A 16978-nucleotide genomic window follows, 5' to 3' on the forward strand; every position below is an offset into this window, starting at 1 on the left:
AGGGAACGAATTAATAATATGAATCGATCCGCTGCAAACTGAGCGGGTGAAAATAAGGATCGGAGAGGGCAGAGCCAAACTGAATATCAAGCAAAATATGGGGATGTTTAAAAATAATGACGACACAAGAAATAAATTAGAAAACATTTATTCAATTAAAGTTTCTAATATCATTCTAACAGTTGCGTGTATTTTTGTTCTATTTATTCGTATATATAACTTATGTACACATGATATATAACCACGCCACTGACAATATATTCGCACTGGACAATATTTCTCGTACTCTGGTTTAATTGAAGGATTATTTCAGTTAACACTTATTTCCAATCGAAAGAAATAATGAAATCTTGAAAAGTTTCGTTGACATATATGCATCGCGCTTTTTTTATATTCTTTTTCACACACACATCACAGACTACATTTACGCGGCCGCTTTGGTACCGGTTTAATATATTACAAATAACAAAATAAATAGTAATATGCACTTCTTTAGATGACGAAAATTGTTTTTTTTATTGATTCCGTACGCACTTCGTAATGTCGAAACTCTGGTCATACGATCAAAAACTGACACATGGTTTGTACATATATATATATGTATATCGGTCGAATTTATGACTGCTGTTACTAGCTGTGCCGTGCCGTGTGCTACGTTCTGAAGTTGACGTCAGATTTCCAATCATCAACAACTAATTTCAACAACCAATCACAACGTCTAAAAATGGATGTCGTCACATCCAACGAATCAGAAACTCGAGAGCATCAAAGTGCCTTTGATGGTGTTTATAAATACAGACGCATAAAATCTTGAATGTGTTGGTAACTTTTGCATAATCTTGAGCCCGTGCAAAGTTTTTTCTCAGCAATTACAACACCGATCATGCTGATTTAGGGCGGAATCGAAAGAGAATTACTCAATTGGCTTAAACTTCAATTTTCAAGTTGCTAAATTGCTCCTGAGCTTCGTAATTCAATAAAATCACATGCAAATTTTACCCCCACCACGGCGAATCGTTTTATTCAGAGAAAGTATAGTCTCGACGAGAGTCTCGGGCCAGCAGACGACAGGGCTTTCAATGTACTTGTCCCGAGACTCTACCGAGTCTCTTGATATACATGTCGCTTCATCACTTTGTCGAACTTTAGAGGTGTTCATTGCATTTCGAAGATACAAATTTTGATATCATGAAAATTAAGCACCCAATGACTTATTGAAATAAATTTCCAAATTTATCATGTAACAACTCAAGTGAATATATCTATGTATTTACATGGCCCAAAGATTTTTCAAAACTTGGGTGTATGAACAAGCAATCATGAAGGCTTTTTGTTATAAATATTTCAAATTATCTTGTTGAAATTAATATAAAAAAATAGAAATACGAATATCTCTCGTATTGTCTGGAGAACAAATAGAAATTGGTATGACAATACACTGTAAGCTAAGGAGGTGGAAAAAAGGGACCGGTGAACACAGCCAAACTAAATGAAAGAAATTATGACAACAATACATTGAATTACTTGACCAAAGTTTTTTAAAATTTATTTGAATTCGTTTACACACAACCATCCACATCTTTCTTTAATGTAATTACACAACATAGAATTTCGGTTTGGAAAGAATGTTTTAGAGGTTATAATGAACGAACGTTTTTTTTCTCATTGTTATTATTATTATTATTCAACACTAATTAGTCACGTCATTAATAATATCGATTCCTTCCACTTTTCAATAACCACTTTTATTTTTCTACACTCTGCACGCAACAGCACTCCGGCGGTCATAACCTCAAACGTCAACATGACGCGAAATCTCGCAAATTTGCTATCTATGTATATATTACGATATCGAAGTAGAATAGATAATTCTTAATTTCCACGATACACATTATTCACGTTTTCACTTCTCAACATTTTACTCACTCTCAGTACACTGTATGAGATCAATTAATCCACTTTTGAGGTTTTATTTATTATAGATATTATTGTCGTGAATTGGGCTCGAAACTTATTGAAACTTCTTTTATGAAAAAAATAAAATTGATTATATCCACTGCTATTTCCAATAATGTTTTATTTATTTCAACGAAATTTGCAAATCTTGCACCGTTGATCCACGGGGCTACGATCGCAATCACTTTATAATAACATAACAGACGATAACAGACGGTATACAAGAAAACATTGAGGACTATCAGAAACTTTCTCATCGGCGATTGGTCGAGACGGATAGATTCTCACCGGTGATTGGTTATGATGGGCATCAAGAAGCCCTTGTATGTATCAGTCTGAACCCATATACGGATACGTCAGCTGCGTGAATGTGTTGGTACTTTTTGCATAATTTTGAGCCCGTGCAAAGTTTTTTCTCAGCAATTACGCCATCGATCATGCTGATTTTGGGCGCAATCGAAAGAGAATTTCTTAATTAGCTGAAAGTTCAATTTTCAAATTGCGACATAACTCCTGAGCTTCGCAATTCAAGAAAATGACATGTCGATTTTACCCTCACCACCGCGAATCATTTTATTCAGAGATAATATAGTCTCGGCGAGAGCCTCGGGCCAGCAGACGACAGGTCTGTCAATGTACTTGTCCCGAGACTCTACCGAGTCTCTTGATCGCTGTAGAGTTGCGAAATCTCCAAGTCATGTTTAACAAACCGATATATGTTGGCATGTCCATTTTAGATATTTCAAAAACTTGTTTATATGAATTCCATCACGAGTTCATGATGCCGACGTATCAGAATAAATGTAAAGTCATGTATACAGATACTGATAGTTTAATTTGCCATATTGAGTGTGAAGATGCATATGAGGACATGAAATGTAATCTCGACAAATATGATACCAGTGACTATCCCCCAGACAACGTCTATGGCATACCGCTTGTGAACAAAAAGGTCCCGGGTCTCATGAAGGATGAGAATAATGGGGCCATAATGACTGAATTCGTTGGATTGAGATCGAAAATGTATGCGACGCGAGTTGAGGGCATGAACGATGTTAAAAAAGCTAAAGGAGTCAAGAGTAATGTTGTTGCGAGAACCATAACATTCGACGATTATGTGAAATGCCTCGGTGAGCAGATTGAAATGAAGCGTTGTCAATCTTCAATTCGCTCAACATTACATAATGTCTATACGATCACGGAGACGAAAATCGCTCTAATTCCACACGATGACAAGCGATACATTATACCTGAAACGGTAGACACGTTGCCATGGGGCCATTACAGTATTCCCGAATTTTCAGAAGCTATGGAGGCATTGTGAATGTGTGCTTACGAGTGTTGGAGATTAAGAGTATATTGAAGGCGAAAAAAAAAATTGTGAGAGTGAGGACATTTATACGAAATAAGAAAATTCTGTAAGAGAGGAATTTTCCTCAAAAACTTGTACATTTGTAATTGATGTAAAATAAAATTTTTTGTGAATCTCTGTCATTCTTTTTCCTTCGAATCTGCTGTTCGTGGGGGAAAGGTCATTAAAATAAACCAGACTTTGAATTTTTCATCTTTATTGTTCACAAATCATCCTTACTTATCCAACTATTGTGTGTATTGTCAAAACCTAGCCATTTCACAAACAACTGACTGCCACGCTTCTTCAACACTTTTTCAATTAGATACGTGTCGGGATTTTTCGCTCGAAGCAGCTCATGCTCGTAGAAACCACCTGCGATGGACTCCTCTTGATAATCTTTTATATTATAAGTAACTGGATTAGTTTTTCTCACTCGATATATTGTAAAAATTTCCGTTGTCCAATTTGGCGTATAACCTTTCTCAAATACATTCTTAAATTTACTTATGCATACTTTATCGCCAATTTTGAATTTTGCTGGTTTCTCCCCATCCACAGTTCTATTATATACGTTATGCAATAGTTGCGCCTCATTCGCAGCGTTCACATCTTTCGGTTTCATCTTTATCGTATGATGCTGTGTAGCATTATATTTCTCAATTAAGGTTTCGAGAATATCAATCCATTTCCAGCTTCCGCGAAAACTAAATTGAATCCACATTTTATTCTTGAGTGTACGATTGAAGCGCTCACAAATTGATGCTTTCAAGTTGCTAAATGTTGAATACAAATGTATATTATACTTTTTCATCAGGGCCTTAAAGTCCGTATTGTAAAATTCTTTTCCTCGATCGACGTGAAGATTTTTGGGTATGCGTCCTTTGCTGAGAATTGATTCCATTGCAGCGGTGACATCTTTTCCACTCTTACTCTTCAATGGTGCGGCCCAGGCGAATTTGGAGAATATATCGATGACGGTGAGGAGAAATTTATACTTGGAGTTGTGTTGTGCATATGCAGACATATCGACAAGATCAGCTTGCCAAGTCTCATCCAGACCGCGTATATCCACTCGTCGACGTGGGTAATTTCGTCGAGCTTGCTTGTGTAGATCCTCTACCACCGCGGCACGCTCATTCTCTCGCAACTTTTCACTTTTTAAGCTCCGCGATTGCATTTTCCAAATCTTTCATCTCCTTCAACAGGATGGTAAGATCATCTTTTATTTGCTCCGCGATTATACTTTCCAAATTTTTCATCTCCTTGCGTAGAGTGGCGAGATCATCTTTTACACGCTTCTCTAGAGCAGCCACATTCGATTCGCACCTTTGATTCGTTATATGAGTCACACTATGAGTTATAGAATGAATGTGTTTACTTAATGCACCGAGTGTTACAACATCTCTGGCATTTATTGGGTCGCCAACGTTTTCCAATCGTTTTCGTTCCAAATCGTAATGACCGTCTGATGTAATTTTGAATCCAGCACCTGGTTTACCCGGAGGACCTGTACCACGACTACTCAACTTTCGTCCAAACACATCGACGCTCATGTTGGGAATGTGGATGAAAGCAAGCCCTCACATGTTAATAAATGATTTCAGCTTCACGCAATTCCTCGATAATCGATATGATTTCATTCGAATGTGATGAGTTTCCAGCAGCTTGCGATCCGAGCAATAAACGAAGACGATCCACTAGTTCATTCGGATCATCCCAATAAACATAGTCAATAGAAGTATGCTTTTGTGCTACCTTGTACTGGGGCAGAGCACCACCCTTCTTATCGTTGCTACGCAGCATGTGGGATATGCAATTTTTGAATTTACTATTTTTATCCTGACGTACTGCACCCGTGCGTTTATAAATTTTTTTATGAGCATTCGTTGTAATGACAATTTTCTGATATTTCTCCAAGTCATTTGGAGTTATATATTTGAGTTCAGGCTCTTTTTTAAACAACAGTTCCACCAAGCCAATACTTTTGGGATACTTTTCATCTCCAACCACTATATGATCGAGTTCGAAATGAATCGGTGAATCACCAATCATTAATCTGTTTTGAGCGAGATTTCGTACTCCATACAAGCCATCTAATCTTGTTTTGTTATTACTACGCAGTAGACCCAAATATTCACGTATCAAATTATCAACATCTTTAGATGATTCCAAATTATCTTCATCATCATCATGATTATCATTATTTTTAGTTACGGGTACATCGACATTCTCATCAGTAATTGCATCATGCCAAATATCGTCTTTGAAAGAAATATCTTGCTGCATGCTATTTTCTCCGAGATTTGGAGACTCCTCCTCCTCCTCCTCCTTCTTAACATTCATACGTTCACTCTTAATTTTCGGTTTTTTCGTATACGAAACTAGCTCCTCTAATGGTTCGACAATCGGTTTAAACACATCTTGCATTCTCTGCTGAGCACTATCACGTCCACTTTTCAACATTCGATGTTTCCGTCTGATTGCATCACTTGCCTTGGCAAGTTCATTCAATACAGCCTTCTCCCTTAAAAGTTCTTTGCTCTTCATGTTGACGTATGCAAGTCAGACTCTAGACAGTCTTTAAAACTGAAAGAACAATCATTTATCATCGACGGTGAGGAAGGAATCAAATCCTCTTCTATATCTTCCAGCATTCAATTCACTCTCCTTGTCAATCGTGATGAATCCATACTTGTCCGACTTCCAACACTTTATACACATGTTTTTGAAGCACGCATAAGTCATATCAGTATTCACATGGTCATTATACACATGTTTTAGATTCATATCGTCTTGCTTGAATAGTACAACAAAATTTGCATTATCTCTCACAAGATGTTTCGGGATACGGGTATACGTTTGACATAGATAAAAACTGTCCACAATCTCATGTCTCCCCATGGAAAAAAATGCTCTCACATTATCCTGCTTTTCGCATGCTATATCATCAAAGATAAATATTGAGTCTGGTCGAGCTTCGCTGGGGGCCACAACTTGTTCATGCTCGTTAAATGGGAAGAATTCCACTCCTTTCACGGGTTTGAGCATTTGCTCGAGAAGTCGATATTTCGGCTATTTCAACGATTTCGAGTAGAGATAAATGTTCTTGAATCTCAAACCGTTTGGATGTATCAGGAGCGTAAGTAGAGCATTCGTTTTTCCACAATTCGATGGTCCACAAAACACGGCACGAATGCTACTAGGTAGTATGCTCCCATGACGCTTCACTTTCTTTGCATCACCTACGAGTTTATCGAAATTTATTACGGGAAGTTGACCACCTTGTTTCTTCATCTTCATCGCGCATGCTACTGATTGAAAAAATCATATAAATGCGACTTTATAATATAATACTGATCAGTCGTGTTGCGACCACCGCGTGGTAATGATTGTGCATGGCAAAGGTCTTGTCAACAGTCTAATTAACAATCTCCCGGTGGAATTGCATCTACCAGGCTATCAATATTGTGGACCTGGCGCAAAATTGGCCAAACGTCTTGCTCGTGGTGATCCAGGTATAAATCCGCTGGACGCAGCTTGCAAACAGCACGATATCGCATATTCGAAAAATCGCGACAATTTGGAAGCAAGACATTTGGCGGATAAAGTTTTGGCTAAACAAGCTTGGAAGCGTGTAACCTCGAAAGACGCGAGTCTCGGTGAAAGAGCAAGTGCTTGGGCTGTGACGAACATTATGAAGACTAAGAGGAAATTTGGATTGGGTATGAAACGCCCGAAAAGTGTTTGCCTGAAAAAGATTATCGGTGCTGCGAAGAAAGCAATGATACGTAGTGATGATTCTCGTAAAGTCGTAATGTCTGCACTGAAAGGTGCGCGAGCTGGTGTAAAGGGCGTTAAAGTACGCACGCCTATGATTCTACCTGTTCCTCAAAAAACCGGCGGTTTATTACCCTTCCTCGTACCCATCTTTGCCGGTCTTAGCGCTGTTGGAGCATTGTCGGGTGGCAGTGCTGCAATAGTCAAAGCTGTAAATGCTGCTCAAGCGGCTAAAAAGGAATTGGACGAACGTAAGCGTCATAATCGAACACTCGAGGCCATCGCTTTGGGTAAAGGTTTACACTTGAAACCATACAAACAGGGTTTGGGTCTTTACCTCGGGTCAAAAAACGTATAATCACGCTACCACATCAACCACTCACCGACATCGATCTGCTAAAATATGCGGGAGCCATGAAAATTCGTAACTTTCGCGGTGTTTTCATGCGTGACACTTTACCTGCGGACGGACCACTCGAGCAAGAATCAGCAATCGTTAATTTGGATGATAATGTGGGACCTGGTACACACTGGGTTGCTTATAAAAAATCTGGCCGAGGAATCACATACTTTGACAGCTTTGGCAATCTTCCACCTCCACCCGAACTCATGAAATACTTTAATGTTGGTAGCGTGAAATATAATTATAAAAAATATCAAGAATATGATACAATAATATGTGGACATTTATGTTTAAAATTTTTGTGTAATCAACTGAATCGGCGAGACAATTATAAACTATATAAATAAAGATTATGGAGCTATGTGTTTAGTTCTAAAGTTGCGAGCATCATGGATGACAGTTTAACTATTACCATCACTGGCACATCCTCCATACTCGAAGCACAATTTTTTCCACCCATCGAACTATCGCCCGACAAAAATTATACTCTTGGACTCGTCGAGCTGCTCACGTTCAATTCAATTCCAAATATTGACATTGGTTGCAATGAATTTCATGTTGGAACGCAAGTGCTGACCATTCCAACGGGCAGCTATGAAATTGAAGATATTGAAAAATATTTGAAAGCTCAGTTGACAAACATACAAATTCAGCTTAAGCCGAATAATTATACGCTACGTAGTGAAATTGAGTGTAATCAATCGATTGATTTTACATCGAACAATTCTATTGGACCTCTTTTGGGTTTTACATCGCGTCGATTGGAACCCAATAAAAGACACGTGTCTGATTTGCCGGTATCCATTATCAAAGTGAACGCCATCCGAGTCGAGTGTAACATAACAACTGGTGCATACATCAACGGACGAAAAGTTCACACAATTCATGAATTTTTTCCATCTGTACCGGCTGGCTATAAAATCATCGAAGTACCATCGAGTGTCATTTATCTACCAATCACAAATCGGCGAATTGACAATATACAACTTCGTATTGTTGATCAGGACGGAGATTTGATAAATTTTCGCGGCGAAGTAATCACCATACGACTTCATATAAAATCTCGATGGGGATAATTTACAATCACCGTATTGGCAATATTAATAAGCCAACATGGGATTACGAAACCACCAGTCGTCGAACGACGCTGAAAGCGTTAACACCTCAAAACCTTCTACTATTAAAGAGTTCTGGTCTCAAAATTCGTGGAGTTGCCGTGTGAGAAATTATATGTTGTGCATTTGCTGCTTGCGATGGAGGAAGAAATCATAAACATCCAGACACCCGTCATGTTTGACGAATCCATCATACATTATGAGGTTCATGCTCATCAACCATACGCATCGTCAACATACAACAATAGTGATGAAATACGTATTTCAATCCAACATCAAGATTTATCAATTTTACCGAGCAAAAGTTCAATTCACATTTGCGGTAAACTGACAAAGGCGGATGGTACAGCGTTAGCTGCAACGAGCCTCGTCAACAATGCCATTTGTCATTTATTCGAGGAGGTGCGTTATGAACTTAACGCAGTTGAAATCGATCGTAATAAAAATGTGGGAATCACATCTCTCATCAAAGGATATACATCTCATTCGTCGGCAAGAAGTGCAATGCTTGAGAACACCGGTTGGCTTGATGTTGAGGAGACTCAACAAATTGTAGACGTAGCAGGCAACTTTGACGTATGCATACCACTGAGCATGCTGCTGGGATTTGCTGAAGATTATCGAAAAGTGGTGGTGAATGCAAAACACGAATTGATCTTGACTAGATCACGTTCCGATGATAATGCAATAGTTCAAGCAGCCGCTGAAGATTATAAAATTACACTACGAAAAATTGAATGGCTCGTTCCATACGTCACCGTGGCAGATAAACGGAAAATTCAACTGTTGAAATTCATCGCCAAAGATACTCCAATTCCAATGAGTTTTCGTACGTGGGAATTGTATGAATATCCAATGTTACCAGCGACATCGAAACACGTGTGGTCTGTCAAGACATCCACACAGCTGGAAAAACCTCGATATGTGATCCTGGCGTTCCAAACAGGACGAAAGAGCGTTAAAAGGCAAAATGCGAGCAATTTTGATCATTGCAATGTGTTGCGTGAAGGATCTGGTGTTGGTGGGGAGAAAATAAATGACACAATGCGTAGCGGGATAAAAAATGTAAAGAGGTTTTATTGCTCGTAGAGTAACGTGGACAGTATGCCCACGATTGAAAGTACACCCGAACCGATGCAGATTACCCGAGTGAGAAGAGCCGGTCAACGTCGAACGAGGCTCGTTCGACGAAGCTACGAGGAGCGCTCGAAGCGTGCTTTCGCGTGCCCGATAGTTATCGTGAGAAATACCCGCAATCGATGAGAGAAAAGTCCGAATGAGTAGTCCAATTTGTTCCCGTGAATGTCCTGAAGATATTGAGCGAGGTATTTTTGGTGAAACACCGTAATTACCGGAGAGATTTAGCCGAAAGTGAAACTTGTACCGAGAAGCACGTCAGCACGCTGAACGACCGGATCTAGACTAGTCAATCAATATGGAGATCGATGAAGACGCGCCGTGGGCATGCGCCACACGTCGCGTCGACCGCACCCGAATTGCTTGTCCAGTACGTGCTGACCCCCCGCGAGAGCGTGAGAACTAGAGCACGAAAAGCCCATTGTCTCACGTTTCCCGAATTCCCGAGCCCGCGAGCTAGCGACGCCCGCGGTGGGGCGAGCATTCGAGCCCGAGAGCGCTCGCCGGCACCGAAACCTCGTTAATTCCCGAACATTCCGCCCGCCATCGGCAGCAGTGCTGTCGATTAATCTCCCGGATGAATTGGCAGGACCGCTAGTTTGGCGATCGGCCTCTTGAGTGTCGTGGTCGCCGTCTTAATGGTGACGACCCGAATGAGCCCGTCAGGTCCCGGATGAACCTCGACCACCCGTGCCAGTGGCCATTTGAGCGGAGGTAGACTCTCGTCAGTCAGCAGCACCATTGTACCAACCCGGATTTGGTGAGAGGGGTGATGCCACTTGGAGATGGATTGCTGCTGCTGGAGATAACCCGATGACCAATGCTCCCAACAGTATTGGACCCGTTCCTGGATGAGTTGCCACCGTGCCAGCCGAGTGAGGTTCACATCCCGAAGTGATGGCTCAGGTATAGCCGTGAGTGCGTCCCCGATGAGGAAGTGCCCGGGGGTGAGTACGGAGAGATCGTCCGGATCTTCCGAGAGTGGTTGCAGCGGTCGTGAGTTGAGCACAGCCTCGATTTGCGTAAGAAGAGTTGTAAGTTCTTCGAACGTGAGGCTGGTCTCCCGAAGCGTCCGCCGAAGATGAAACTTGACCGATTTCACCGCTGCTTCCCATTTCCCGCCCATATGAGGTGCGCCCGGGGGGTTGAAAACCCACTTTGTCCCGTCGTTGGTCAGTAACTGCGCCAGCTGTTGCGATTCACGAGTCCCGCCGTTGAAAAGTCTCCGTAGCTCTGCATCCGCGCCTTGAAAATTCTTTCCGCAGTCACTGTACAGCGTATGCACGTGACCCCGTCTCCCGGTGAAACGGCGGAATGCAGCGATGAATGTGTCAGTGGTGGCGTCAGTTACGACCTCGAGATGCATCGCCGAAGTGGTGAAGCAGACGAAAATGCACAGCCAGCCTTTGTAAGTCTTGTGCCCGCGTCCCCGCCAGCTCCTGAGAGAGGCTGGCCCGGCGTAATCAACGCCGGTGAATAAGAAAGCCCGTGCTGGAGTGACCCGTGTTGAAGGCAGCTGGCCCATGAGCTGCTGTGCCCGATGCGCCCGAAAGCGCGCGCAATGCACGCATCGCAGTATGAAGGAACGAACCGGGGCCCGACCTCCGATTATCCAGTACCGCTGGCGCAGAAACGCCAGAGTTGCCTGCGTCCCCCCGTGTAGCGTGCGCGTGTGAGCGTCCGAGATGAGTAGACGCGTGAGTGGTGAGTCCCGCGGGAGGATGGCTGAATGTTTGCTCTCAGGTTGTAAGGCTGAGAGCTTCAACCGTCCCCCCACCCGTATGGTCCCGTGAAAATCAATAAACGCCGTAAGTCGTGTGAATGGATGCGACTTCGGAAGCGTTTGACCCGCCGAGAGAATCTTGAGCTCCGTCGCGAAATAGGCCCCTTGAATTGCCTTGACCCAGTATTGTTGTGAGTGTTCCAGGTCGCCCGGTGTGAGGAGTGAGCCCGATGAATCCTGACCCGCACCTTTCAGGTTTGTAAGCGCCTTGAAAAGTAATGAAGTAATTCTCAACAGCCTGGTGAGGGAGGAATACCGATGAATGAGGTCGAAGACCGGTGAGGGTTGCGTTGAGACAATGAGCGTAAGACCTGGCCGCTCTTCGAGCGCCGCTGAATCTGCCGTCCCGGTGAAATGAGTTGGCCAATGTGAGGATGATTTGACTAACCAGTGTGGCCCGTTCCACCATAATTGAAATTGCTCGAGCTGAGAGACGGTTAGTCCCCGTGAAGCACAATCCGCCGGATTGTCCCGCCCGGGAATGAATCTCCATTGACCCTGAGGAATGAGCTCTTGAATTGAGGATACCCGATTCCGAACGAAATCCTTCCATCGTGAAGGATGAGAGGTGACCCATGTAAGCGTGACTGTGGAGTCCGTCCACAGATATACCCGCGAATCCCGGAGTTGCAACGTATCCCGAACGTATTTCGCGAGTTTGGCGACCAATAACGCGGCGGCGAGTTCTAACCGCGGAATGGTGAGCCGTTTGATCGGCGCGACTTTCGTTTTCGAGCAGACCAGCGCGGTTCTGGTGCTCTTTCCCGGACCCGTAACCCGAACGTACACGACCGCACCCATTGCCAACTGTGAGGCGTCAGAGAACCCGTGAATCTCGACGGTGGAATCCGAGGTCATGTTGAGCCACCGCGGAACCGCGATGTTCCCGAGGTGAGCCAGATCGTGACGAAATGTGACCCATGATTTTCCGACCTCCGTGGATACGGGGTCGTCCCAAGCGAGTTTTTCCAGCCACAACCGTTGTAGAAGGATTTTTGCCCGAATGACCACCGGTGAGAGGAACCCGAGAGGATCGTAGATCTGAGCAATTTCCGAGAGTATGACCCGTTTGGTAATGCTTTGCCCGCCCGTGTACGGAAGTGAGGTGAATTTGAAGACGTCCGGCCCCGGAAACCATGCGAGCCCGAGAACTTTTGTTTCGCACTCGTCGAATGAGCGTGAATCCTCCGGACTCGACCCGAACCCCAGATTTGTGAGTAAGGCCGGACTGTTGCTCTGCCATTTTGCCAGCGGGAAGCCGCCCGCCGTGCAAATCCCGATGAGATGTCGCGCCTGGGTGAGAAGTTCCGAAATTTGGTCAGCCCCCCCGTAAATATCGTCCACATATCGCCCCATTGTAAGAGGAGCGACTGCGGCCGGATATTTCTCCCCTTCGTCTGCTACCAGTTGGAGTAGCATCCGTACCGCGAGAAACGGAGCTGACCGTGTCCCGTAGGTGACTGTAGTCAGGTGATAATGAGCCGTGTTCCCGTTTTCATCCACCCAAAGAATTCGTTGTAAATCCCAATCGTCCCGGTGAACCCGAATTTGCCGAAACATTTTGACTATGTCAGTCGCGAAAATGAATCGGTGGCGCCGTGCCCAGAGGAGAACATCCGAAATGTCCTTTTGTAATTTGGCGCCCGTGTGCATGAGATCGTTTAATGAGGTCCCGGAATCCATGTTACACGACCCGTTGAACACTACCCGAAGTTTTGTCGTCAAGACCCCGTGATGAGGGAGATAATAGACCCGATCCCGACCGACTTCGTCGTCCCGCACCCGCGACATGTGCCCGAGGGACTCATACTCCCCGAGAAATGTGTCGTAAAGTCCCTTGTAGTGAGAGTCCCGGTCGAGCTTTCGTACGAGCCGATTGAGGCAAGCGTGCGCCGTATGAAACGACTGGCCGAGCTGGATTGTGGACGACCGAAGAGGCAACCGAACGATATATCGACCCGAATTGTCCCGAGAATGTGTAGCGACGAAGTGAGCCTCACATTCTTGCTCTTCCGGTGTGAGATCCGATCCGAACTGCACTGGCACCTCCTCTTGCACCCAGAATTGCGCGAGGAGGTCCTGGAGAGCCTGAACCCGTGATCGACAGCGGCATGCTGCACCCAACCCGAGGAATTGTGAGCTTCGTTGCAGGGCCCGAATATTGCCCACCCGAATATCGTATTTTGTGCGATGGGTTCCTCAGGGGACCCGCGTCGAATTTGAGAACGTACCAGTTTCCCGTATGCATCTGCGCCCAGTATGAGATCCACCGTATCCGGAACTGAGAAATCTGGATCCGCTAGAGGAATACCCTGTAAATGAGGCCAGTGGGGGTGCGAAATAGAGAATGAAGGCAGAGTTGGCATTAACTTGGGGATAATAAATGCTTTTATTAAGAGAGAATCCGTGGTGTGAATTTAGCGAAGTGTGCATGAGACCATCCCGCGAGTGTGACCCGATGAAATCCCGCCGATCCCGATGATTGAAATAGAGGAAGATTCCCGACGAAGTTTGAGCCGCTGAACGAGTTTGTCAGAGATGAGGGACAACTCGGACCCCGAGTCCAGCAGCATTCGTACCCGATGAGCAGCTCCGAAGTTGGTGATGAGAAGCGCCTGGCTCGTCGCCAAGAGCACCGCTGGTCGTGCACTTCCCGAAACCGCGCAAGTTAATGCCGCCGTATCTCATTGAGAAGTACCCGCTGTTGACGCGCCTGCGTCCCCAGAGTTGGCCTGCTGGCCGCCCGATGTTGAGGGGGCTCCCGTACCCCTGGCTGCATCCCCGTATTTGGACCACCCGGTGTGAATCATCGTGTGGTGTTTGCGCCCACACTCCTTGCATCGCGTAGCGATGTTGCACGCGTTGACGTTGTGCCGGCCCAAGCAGTTGAAGCACAGTTTGAGTCTCTGTACTTCGCCCCGACGCGCCTCTGGAGACAACTGCCTGAACTTGGAGCACACGGCAATGTAGTGCTTCTCCTGGCAGAAGGCACAAGCTTGTGAGGTTGTCCCGCTACCCGACGTGGCTGCATGCACGCGAGAGGAAGTATTCCTCTGTGTGCTCTCCTTGCCCGGGCCCGATTTTGGGGTGGAGATGGTCCCGACGCCCGCTCCCTCCAATGCACGAGCTCGATTACCCAGGAATTCCCGTAGTGACGTGAATGACGGGGGAACTTTAGATTGCCCGGTCCTGAGCTCCCACGCCTCCCGAGTCCCAGGGTCGAGACGTCTGGCAATGAGATAAACCAGCACCCAGTCCCAGTGCTCTATAGGAGCGCCCAATACCCGAAGTGAGTTGTATGACTCGGTGACGCTGTGTACGAGCGCGTGGAGATCCCGTGCAGAGCGAGGAGCGATCACCGCCGTTTTGAAGAGCGTGTCGAGATGAGAAGTGACCAAAACCCGATCGTTCTGGTAGCGCTCTGTAAGAGTCTCCCAGGCCGTTGAGAAGGAGTCCGCTTCGATCGCCATGCTCGCGATCAGCTTCGCGGCTTCCCCCGTGGTCGACGCCCGTAAATAGTGCATCCGCTCGACATCTGAGAGAGCCCGATTATTGATGACGAGCGAAGTGAAGAGATCCCGAAACGGTATCCACTGAGTATACTCCCCGGAAAATGATGGTAGCTCGATTTTTGGCAGGTATGACCTGTCTCCCGTTGCCACGCTCGTATCGAGTGAGGGTGATCCCGCCCGTTCCCGATCGCGATGCTGAATCCCGTCCTTCAGCACTGCCACCTGCCCGGTGATGTCACCAAAGAGCGTGAAGGCCCGAGAGTACGCGTCCTCCGTGAAGTATTCATCCTGGAGGAAGTCGTCCGTGCTGTTCTCCAGTATGGAGTCGTGCATGAGGCTGAATTTACCCCAAAGGTCCTTGGCATTTGAGAGGAACCCGTCGAGCTGGGCCACGGAAGTATTCTCGACGTCCACGGCACAAACTCGTTCGAATATGGCTCCCAACAGCCGTATCCGCGCCGCTTGAGTCGCTGCCCGAAGAGCGGCCGAGCCCGACGGCCGTTTGCCCGAATTTCCCGGTGAGTTGTCGCGTGACGAGCCCCGTTTGCCCTGCGACTCCGCGCCCGGAGACCGTTCCCGCCGAGTGGTGCCCGCTGGAGGGGGGGGAGCTAGCGATACCGTCGATGGTACACCGGGTGACGCTCCCGAATCGCCTCCCTCCTCCACCTTCCCGATGTGAATTTCACTGTCGGACATCCCGAGTCACTCCCGTTGAACCCGGCCGAAATACGGAGAAACCCGAACACACGTATGAATAACCCGCACAATGCCCGCGAAAATGTCCCGAAAAAATGCACCGTGCAGCCCGAGGAAACCGAGAAAAGTCACTACGAGCACCGTAAACTCGCGCCACGGAGCGCCGCGACCGAAAACTCAAGTCCCGGTGATGTGACGCTCTCCGTTGAGCCCGAACACCCGACACTGTTCGTTTGGAATGAGCTCGAAAACCCGGATTATCGTGCACCGAACAATGTTCCCCGCAATTCAACGGAAGCGCACTTGAATTTTTTCGCGTGACCCAAAAAATCGTACGAGACTCACCAGTATGGTTGACGAAGCGGTTGAGAGTCCGAGTCGAACGCCGGTACCCGTGAGCGAGAGCGTCTCAAGATGGCCGCCGTGTGAGCGACGCACGTGGAGCCCACTGCGACGCGCCGAGACCCGATGAAAAATGTCCAACTCCCGATGAAAAGTTCCAAAGTCCCGAACGAGTCCACTCAAAAAAACCACTTCACACACTCTGTATCACTGTTTGCACTGTGCCACCCACCAGATCCGGCTCGAAGGACCAAAATGTTGCGTGAAGGATCTGGTGTTGGTGGGGAGAAAATAAATGACACAATGCGTAGCGGGATAAAAAATGTAAAGAGGTTTTATTGCTCGTAGAGTAACGTGGACAGTATGCCCACGATTGAAAGTACACCCGAACCGATGCAGATTACCCGAGTGAGAAGAGCCGGTCAACGTCGAACGAGGCTCGTTCGACGAAGCTACGAGGAGCGCTCAAAGCGTGCTTTCGCGTGCCCAATAGTTATCGTGAGAAATACCCGCAATCGATGAGAGAAAAGTCCGAATGAGTAGTCCAATTTGTTCCCGTGAATGTCCTGAAGATATTGAGCGAGGTATTTTTGGTGAAACACCGTAATTACCGGAGAGATTTAGCCGAAAGTGAAACTTGTACCGAGAAGCACGTCAGCACGCTGAACGACCGGATCTAGACTAGTCAATCAATATGGAGATCGATGAAGACGCGCCGTGGGCATGCGCCACACGTCGCGTCGACCGCACCCGAATTGCTTGTCCAGTACGTGCTGACCCCCCGCGAGAGCGTGAGAACTAGAGCACGAAAAGCCCATTGTCTCACGTTTCCCGAATTCCCGAGCCCGCGAGCTAGCGACGCCCGCGGTGGGGCGAGCATTCGAGCCCGAGAGCGCTCGCCGG

At 46.1% G+C, this 16978-nt stretch overlaps 1 protein-coding gene across 1 annotated transcript; it reads right to left on the minus strand.

Moving 5' to 3' along the window:
- Positions 1-10307: 10307 nt before the first annotated feature.
- LOC122414841 (uncharacterized) lies at positions 10308-14213 on the minus strand. The gene is made up of 3 exons (XM_043426443.1): positions 14082-14213; positions 13757-13837; positions 10308-13613 (listed from the first exon to the last, which is right to left on the minus strand). Exons 1-3 carry the CDS (start codon positions 14211-14213, stop codon positions 10308-10310), a joined length of 3519 nt encoding a protein of 1172 aa, XP_043282378.1.
- Between the last annotated feature and the right edge of the window lie 2765 nt (positions 14214-16978).

Source organism: Venturia canescens, chromosome 8, assembly GCF_019457755.1.
Source record: "Venturia canescens isolate UGA chromosome 8, ASM1945775v1, whole genome shotgun sequence".
NCBI lineage: Eukaryota > Metazoa > Arthropoda > Insecta > Hymenoptera > Ichneumonidae > Venturia > Venturia canescens.

Coding starts and splice junctions, on each gene's coding strand:
- LOC122414841 (XM_043426443.1), bottom strand. CDS start 14,213: ATGAGATACGGCGGCATTAACTTGCGCGGTTTCGGGAAGTGCACGACC. Junction 13,838..14,081: donor CGAATGCTGCTGGACTCGGG/GTCCGAGTTGTC, acceptor CCTCATTTACAG/GGTATTCCTCTAGCGGATCC. Junction 13,614..13,756: donor CAGATGCATACGGGAAACTG/GTACGTTCTCAA, acceptor TCACGGGTTCAG/GCTCTCCAGGACCTCCTCGC.